General features: G+C 40.1%; 1 protein-coding gene across 1 annotated transcript in view; it reads right to left on the minus strand.

Annotated features, from left to right (window-relative positions):
• Window positions 1-9,310, minus strand: part of LOC111654619 (obg-like ATPase 1) — a 42,682-nt gene that overhangs the window by 12,649 nt on the left and 20,723 nt on the right. The window contains exons 6-7 of the mRNA XM_023405699.2: window positions 6,634-6,714; window positions 6,167-6,264 (exon numbers count right to left, since the gene is read on the minus strand). Coding sequence (XP_023261467.1) covers window positions 6,167-6,264; window positions 6,634-6,714 — 179 coding nt within the window. The remainder of the gene's footprint in view (window positions 1-6,166; window positions 6,265-6,633; window positions 6,715-9,310) is intronic.

The following is a 9,310-nucleotide window of genomic DNA, read 5'->3' on the forward strand; positions in this document are numbered from 1 at the left end:
GGGGGGGGCAAACATCTGAAATACAAACAGTAACCTGGAGGAGTACATTCTACATCACCCAAAATAATTCTCTATATGGGGTATCCATGCTGTCATTCATGGCAGTTGACTGGGCGAGAGAAAATAAGGGGGCTGGGGTAGAGTGGGGGGAGTCATCATGATGTGACAATTGTGACAAGAGCAGGCAAAGTGTAGCGCCAAAGAACGCCACACGGATTTCTCCATCTCTTCTTTTTTTTCCAGGATGACAGCTTAATGTCTACCACATGCAATATTTATTCTCATCGTGTGTCAGACTGTCTAGCTGTCCTAGGGAGTACAAAGAATGCCACTTATTAGAATAAAAGCAGAAGGAAGGTAATCAAGGACATATGTAACATCAGCCAATCATGCCCCCTTCCAATCCGGCATCTTTTTTTTTTTTTTTCTCTCCCCCATTCACAACAGTTCAACAATAATCCTCATAATAAGCATTCAGGAGCTGTATGTGGCAACACTAAATTCATTTATTTGTCTCATTATAGCTGCCAAGGCTGCAGGCTACTTACTGTGGCATGTGTGTTCAGTCTTAACCTTATCACAAAGATAATAAAAAGCACAGCTCAACAAAGCCAAAGCTATCAAAATGTATCATTAGACAGACTCGAAACTCGCAGACATTTCTTTTTATGTCTGCGATGCCAAACTACAGGTTTTACAGGGGAACAGTTCCCAGGGCGCCCCCAGAAGAAAGCGTGCATATGTTGTGCTGCTACAGAGGTGTCTCCATACATTGTGAACTGCAGGAGACTCACTCAGCATCGGTGTCCTTGGGCTTGGGCCTGATAAATGAGGGAGAAGTGAAAACCTGTATTGGATTTTGTGGAGCAAACTGATTTCTTGCAGGGCCATTAAAGAAGTATCTGTAAGTCTCAAGTTTAGGGTCTGTCTCATTAGTTACAACAACAGTGCTACGTCTTCACCACCAGGACACACCAAAGACAACTGGGTGACACGTGACATGTCAACAGTGTCCTTTCATTACCTGGACTCGGGACAGTCAATAACCAGGCAAACTGTACCGACAGGACTTTATTAGCACCATCTGTTTCAGTTTTAAAATACAACCTCTCCTGTTGTTTTCTCTCATTGAAAGCTAGCTAAAGGCATCCATTAGACCGACTGCAGGCAGTAGGGTACACATCTTACCATGGGAAAGTGTTTCTCAGGATCTCACACTGCACGAGGAGAGAGTGGACGACTGTGCACAAAATATAAAGGAGCGAGTGATCGTATATCTCCCACACGGCTTTGAAAAATGAACTCTAACTCCCCAGATACTAGTTCCTAAAAACTTGGATGGAGCCAGTGGTTTTGCACTCAATAAAGTTTCAGTTGTGTTTATGGGAATTATGGTTTGGAGTAGCTGAAGTGGGCTGCAGTGACTGCTTTCATGGAGTGGCTTTCAGTGAATCATAATAGTCACCCCCTCCTCCCTCCTTCATCCCAGTTTTTCCTCTGTCTGTAACTCTTGATGGATACTCAGAAATGGCTGGCTGTTTGTCAAAAAAAAAAAAAAAAAAAAAAAAAAAAAAAAAAAAAAAAAAAAAAAAAAAAAAAAAAAAAAAAAAAAAAAGCATGCTTAACTTATTACAGGGATTCTTCAAAACCCTGAAAAAATAAAATGGAAAGAAGAAAAGAAAATGCGTTTAACAAAATAAAAGTCAACATTGAAGCTGTGCAGATGAGGGATCTTTTCTCCATATGTTCTGTTTGAAGAAAGCTTGGGAGAAATAGGTGTAAACTCTCAAGAGAGAGGGTCCACAAGTGACAGTGCTCCCGTCTGGGCTTCCTTTACTTTAATTGTCAAAGCTCCTCCTACAGGCCAACTATAGTAACTATCAGGCATTTTCCTGCCTCTCTCCTCCTTCTTCAACTGTGGTTGGATTTCTTTTGACTTAGCAGCACCGATGTCACCTCGTTTCCACTGCATTAGTCTCTACAGTGACACCTCTCCAGAGCTGAAGGATACGGCTGCTTTTGTCCATATTTTTCTTATTTAAAAAAAATTAACTGACCAAGTTCAACCCCAGCAATGAGTTAGTCTCTTAATACTTCCCACCCACCTGTTCCAATTCAAGGGATAAATCTTTAAAAAAAAATGTATTACAAACATTTAGTTTAATTAAAGAGTAAACAGTGTATTTGTTGAAGACTATTTTCAGCAACAGATTGATACACATTTTGTCTGCTAGTGAGTATTTATAGCAGCAAGACAGTGTATGTGGGATTGACTCAAAATAAACTACATTGTTCATGTTCACTGCAATAAAGGAACAAGCCGCTCACTGCATCTGCCTGGCTCATGTGTTTTTACTAGTTTTCCGACAACAATGGAGCTCTGAGGCACAGAGGAATAAACTACATCATGCTCCGGGTACACAAACAACATTGTAGGATCAATTCATTGTTGGTTTTGGTCTTGTTGTGGATTTGTTGACAATAGAAAAAATACTGAATATTTTCAGCTTTATACTTTAACTTCTAACAAATGAAGAGATAGTGAGTCAGTGTCTTGCTCAACGACACTTCAATAAAGTTGTTTGCTGAAATCAGACTGGGACTTGTAGAATAAAGATATGTTTGCTGAAGCACTGAGACAAACCACTTGTCCATAAACAGGCAGCCTTTTTTTTATAGTTATATAAAATGGCTGATGAGATTATAAGCATGACATGAGATTTTTTTGAATTACACCATGCCAGACAAATGTCGGGAATAAAAGTAGAGATCATGCCTTTGTGGTTCGGAAAAAAAACAACAAAAAATTAAAAATTAAAATGTTGACTAGAACAGCTGTAGAATGTAAATGTTGTTTTGGTTTTCCTGGCATATACCAAGACAGAGGGACCTGATGTAACACAGGTACGAGGCAAATAATGTTCAAAGAGATGAAGTATTAAATAAGTTCCAATAACAAGACTCAAGGAAAGTCAGACTGAAGAAGGAAGCATATACATAAATACACACACACACACACACACACACACACACACACATATATATATATATATATATATATATATATATATATATATATATACACACAGTTAATAAAAGCTTCAAGCAATGGTACCCTGCAGTTCTAACACTCACCAGGAGAACCCACACCAGAGAGGCACTCACAGACAGGTCACGCTTGCTAGTTTCCTTAAAGGTCAACTCATCTACTTAAGAGGCACCAATTTACTTTAATGCACATTGTCCAAAAGAAGAAGAAAAAAAAATAGGGAAAAAAAACACAAGAAAGAAAAACATCACTGCATATCTGGAGTATTCTCAACTGTGTCTCTTGCCTTTATAAAATATGACTTAGTTTGCTGAGGAGGATTAAATAAATATCCGATATCAAATTTATTAGAAGGAATGAAGATCGTTAACGATGATCATGCCTCATGTTTAATAAAAAAAATATCTTAACTTACAAGTGCAAACACACTAATACTGGACAGGTTGCAGCCACCACATCATCAACAGTGCTCTAATGACCCTCTCTAACATACAAACCACGGATACGTGACGCAGAGAAAAAGTCTTCCAGGCAGCTCGCTGACGCCGAGCAAAGAGGAGAAAGCCTCTTGATAAACTCTTGTAGATGCCATTCCCTATCACGCAATGCCTCTCAGTCATAAACACATGACAAATGCGGCCTTAATCATTTTTTACGAGCGGGGATGTGCAGGGGGCAGTCCATGGCTAGAGGGGAGAGGGGAGCGGTGAGCAGCAGGCGGCCCCCTCTGCTCAGAGGAGAGGGCTGTGTGGTAAAGTCTCCTCTGGAACATCACTCGGCCAGCGAGCCTTTGATCTCCACACCGCAATTACGCCAGCATCCAAATGAGCATGGAGTCGCCTCTGAAACAGACTTCAAACATGCACATGTACGCATTCTCATACACATACACATACACTGTATAGGATTGGAGCCATGTGCTCCTCTCAACAGTAAATGATGTACTGTCTCCAGCAGAGAACCTGGGGATGAAAGGAGGCCTTGCTCCTCGTCTGATCCCTCCATTAATGATGGCTTGCTAAAGCTAATACTGTGTATTCTTGTCTAAACAAGGGCAGCTTGGTATGTGGTTCCCATACTCCAAACAGGATGATCTTGGTTAACAATGAACTGTTTTTGGAGGCTCAAAAGGTCTGATAAAACTACTGTAATTGCCCATGTGTGTCCAAAAAACGGTGCAATATTCAATAGTATTCTCCTAACTGTCTCTACAACCTGCTATTAAGTATCGGTAATAATAACAAACAATTAAATAATGTTTGGTGGAGCATGTTGCTAAAATAAATCACATCAAGCTAAGGCCTGACTGGCAGCGTGCACACAACAAAACACAGCAAATATAAAACAGTGCTTTAGAAATCGCAGGTACTGAACCTGTGAAATGGCCTGAATGGGTGTCCTGAGAGACACTGATAAAATTGGCTTATTTGCCTCATTCTAGGAGTCGCCTTCTTTTCCTCCACACATTAAACCTGAGATTGCAATTTGTCTTGCTGTTTGCTTTGAATAGTCCTTAACCGTATCATCATCTCAACTGTGCTGGTGGAAAAACACGGGAGCATGGCGACAGCCAAATGGCAGTCTGGCGTCTCTGCTGCAGACTAGCTGCCATTAGGGCTGAGAGCAGCATTTATTGTACAATTAGGGCCAACTAGATCTACCTGTAATCATCTCCATACAGGTGTGAGCTCCTCTCTGGACAAGGGAAGTGACTCATCACTTGTCAAACATCAACACTTTGATGTCGGCATTGTTCACCGTGGAGCCCTCAGGACACCTGAGCACTACAGTTTGCCTGTTTAAAACACACAAAGATTTATTGCGTTTTACCCACTTAAAGAACACACACACACACAAACACACACACACTTATACACACACACACACAACACGAAAAAAAAAGCTCTCTTCCTACTGATGACGGATGTTCCACATACCATGAATCATTTGATTTATGAGTTCTCCTCCTCCTCCTTCCCCTGTCTGACAGTCTTACTTTCGTGTCAGGAACATTTTAACAAACAGTCACAGGTAAACAACTTCCCTTGTAATACAATGCTGCCAAGTAAAGCACTAAAAACAAATTTTGTAAGAACTGACACTACAAGCCTAGAGGGCAATTGGAAAAGTGCGATAACAATCCACAAGTTGGTGTTATTGACAAAACGGCTGTAGTGTGGCAAAGTAGCCCTTTCAGCTATAATGGATGTCTAACACCAGCCTTGTAGATCATCTCTCACTGTGGCCAGATGACAACATTACTATAAAAAGTGTTTGTAACAGAGCAGAGGATTGTAGAGCTGTAAACACAGTGAAGAAGTTTATATTAGTGCATTAAAGGTCATCCTCAGTCAGTTCACATTATAAATAGTGTTGCCCCTGCAAAGTAAAAAGTACAAAACCCTGTATATTAGTGTTGAAAAGCAAAACACACATGCATTTGCCATTTTTCTTCTACGCACCTAATACACATAAAGTTGTCACTGTGATCTGTGGGAATTTCATGGCTGTAAAGTGAAGCTTGTAATGCTACTTGAGCAACAGCAAGTGATGACAAATATTTGGAGCAAAGTTATTCGCCGTCTCCAGATGATATTAATTATTTGTTTGGTTTTGAATGTACATATGGGTTTTTTTGTTTTTTTTTGTCACTCTCTTTGATATTATATGGAAATGAGAAATTCTGATGGATAATTGAGACCATATGCCAGTATGTGCTTAATGAAGTGGAGGATGGTTGGGGTTTGCAGAGCTGGATGTCGTGTTAGAGCTTACTTAGTGTCACCTCCAGGCAGATCCTCTCAGAAAGATATGACTGTTTCTGTCAGCAGGAGACACAGTCAGTGGATCAACAAGGCTAACTCTCACTCACACACACACACACACACACACACACACACACACACACACACACACACACGCACACGCACTTCCATCCCACACCTCAGCACATGCATACCCAGACACGTGCACACACACGCTTTTTATAGCTGAAATGCAGTTTCAATCAAGGTTAGTAGAAATCAACGTCACCCTGTACACGAGTAGAAGAAAAGCTCTTTGGTGTTGATTAATTAGTGCAATGAGTTGAGTCCAGTCCGTCTTCGAAGCACTTACCATTTGTTCTTTCTCCTGATGTAGTCTTTCTCAGAGAGGTTAACAAGGTAAATCATTGGTTTGGATGTCAAGAACAAGTATTTGTTCAACACTTCGATCTGTGATAAAGACAGACAAGGCAAGTATTGAGAATCCAAACTTTCCAAAGTGAGGACAGCACAGACAGAGATAAGTCAAGCCAAAACAAAATGAGGGTCTGGTGTATTAGCCTCTGTGGGAAGCGACTATAAAGCCTTTAAATCAAGATCAGCATGGCCGGATGTCATTCAATTGCACGAACGTTATGTCAAAATACAACCAACTAAATAATGTACATTATATTAACTTGTGATTTGCATGAAAGACATGTTGCTTGAGAAAAAATAAAAAATAAAGGCAAGGAAACTGCAGTTGTACTTTTAGATGAGATGAAAAGATTCACAAGGTAAATCACATTAATATATTGGACTGTAACATCAAAGGCTTACCTCCTTGTCGTTCCAATCATGGTAGTAGCGGACATTTTTCTTTTCATCCACCACCCAGCTCTTGATTTTGCACATAACGTCCTGTTTGGGTTTAAAAGAGAATGAACAAGAAGCCATTAAAGGAGATGAAAAAGAATATAAACCCAGCAGGGTATGGGGTAATTATTTCCTAAATGCATGGCATCCTGATGCCAAAATGAACAATGGCTGTGCTCGCATTCAAGCAGGAGTGGCCTGGCTTTGACGGGGATGGCATGCACAAGACCCCCTTCCCTCCTTTAAATCATGACAAAATGCCTTCTGGGGTGTCTCGCTTAGAGTCACAGTTTTATACATCAATATTCCATCGGGACCGTTTAATGAAAGGGATAGAGAGAGGAGACAAAATTGGAAAGAGCAGGAAACTAATTGGAAGTTGGTTAGTTAGGTGTAAATTATTGGTCCTTCCTCAGGCACTTTGCAGAATGCAGTCATACTGAATAAGTACTAGTGAGGTACAGAACAAATTATTAACTGTTTCCTCTGGAGAAAATATTGAGCATTTCCAGCTATGTATGCCACATTCATTACTGAGGTACTTGTGGGTTGAGACCACAGGCAAGACTGGGTCTTGACAGGATCTGGAAGCGGAAAAGGGTGGGAAAAATGGGAGGGAGGTAGTTATAAAATTTGTAATAAAGAAATTGAGCCTATTATTGTTGATCCAGCCCCACAGAAATTAGCGGAACACATTCTTTTTGTTCCTGTCAACTTGACCTCCCCCTTCATATAAAAACTCCCCCACCCCCTGCAACACTCCCCCTACCTCCTTTTCCCTCCCCAAACCCTTGCAGCACTTCACAATCACACTCCCTTTTGAAAGAACTGAGGAAAAAATCCTGCCAGAGCCTCAATTACACAATGGCAGAAAAAGCTCCACACACTGACCCCCAGCCAGCTGCATTCACTCTCTGCACATCTCTCTCCACAGGAATTCTAAAGGCCTTTTAGTCAGGCAGCCAGAGTGCAGCCAGCGGGAGAGAGCGCAGGAAGAGCTGCATACACTCCGCCCGCGCCGGCCCAAGTCTTCACAGAGAGATTAATCATCTGTGAAATGGAAACAGCAAACGGCCGGTGACACAGGCTGAACCCGCTCCAGGTTTCCCTCATCAGCTCGCAGCCGCCGTGCAGTGTTCCTCTAACAGGCAGGTGTTAATAAAAGGCATATAGGTCCCACAGGGGTCAAACACATACGCCTGCCACCATGAAGCGCCACTGGTGGCCCGGCTTCTTATTATTGTTTTGTAAGGATAGGGATTTTGAGGATTCATATGGACAAAGGCGATGAAACATTGTTCTTGTAAACACAGCACCAGCAAAATGGATTTAAATCTTTATAACAATGCATACATATGAGCATTGTGCTCCTGCATGCAAATAAATACAGCCACAATGAAATTATATTAGGTAACTCTTTCAGAATGATAGCAGAATGTTACTACAATATGGTATTTTACAATAAATTCAAAATTCCTGATTTGGTTGTTTTTTCCTCACAAAATCACATTTTCTTTAACACCATATTTTCAGCTGTGAGCTCATTCTGCAGCAGCTAGCGCATAAAAACTGAACCAATATCACCTTATTACGTTTTTTCTTTTGTATTCATTTTGCCCCCTATCTATCGGATAACCTCAGATATCCTTTTTAGCTTACAATGTTAATGCTCCCCTTATGTGTTTTGTCTCGCTCCAACATCCTGTTTCAGCAGGAAGTACATTAAAACAAGCTTCCCTAAAAACACTTTGTGTTTCATTTGTGTCACAAAGGACAAATATTCAACATTATTCTTTTTTGAGAGCATGCTCGATGTATCACACTATACTGCGTAATTATAAAGTATAATTATTCCATATAAGTATGGAATACTGTTTCTGTATCTTGCATGACAATGTGCAGTGCATTTCCTACGCTGCTTACATTTCTCTAAACTTTCATCACTGGACTTGATGAGAACAAACACAAGCAAAAATGCAAAAGTGCATTTACTCAGAGTCCTTCATTTAATTGAGTTGCATATTTTTAAGCATACAGTATTTTTAGCAACACAGTGACCTGTGGTTTTGACATGATATTATTCTTATTTGATTTTCACTGTCACGACATAACACAACATGCATGTTTAAACCTCATTTTGGATTTTCAGTATAGATTAATGTAAACTACTGAACTGGTTCTGTTTAGTGTTGAAAGTTGTGTCATCTCAAATTATATCAGATTTACTAATGTGATAATAATCAGATATCTAAATGGTAAATTATTACATTTTAATGTAATTTTTAAAAAATTGACTACAAGCAGAATAAAAGCAGTTTTTGCTCATGAAATTTCAGTTCTACATAAAAATCTGTGTATGAGTGTGACAATTGAAATTAGATCTTATTTCAGATGACTCAGTAGCGGGAAAAATCTATGGCAGTGATCACCATCTAAATAGTTGCACAGAATTTCCCTTTTATTTCATAGCATCCTGTGGCTCAACGAAAGAAAGTACAAACACTATTGTTTCTTTAAAACTGTACATTTTTAGATGCAGGGTTGATGCACATATCTGCATATAGATGCTGACAATGTGTGTATATGTGTCTGCGAACAGCTGAGCATGTCAAACTCCAGACTCAGCCTGTGAGACAATCAT

This window comes from Seriola lalandi, unplaced genomic scaffold (genome assembly GCF_002814215.2).
Source record: "Seriola lalandi dorsalis isolate HSWRI2012SDOR001 ecotype SW California unplaced genomic scaffold, Sedor1 jcf7180002054284, whole genome shotgun sequence".
NCBI classification, from domain to species: Eukaryota; Metazoa; Chordata; class Actinopteri; order Carangiformes; family Carangidae; genus Seriola; species Seriola lalandi.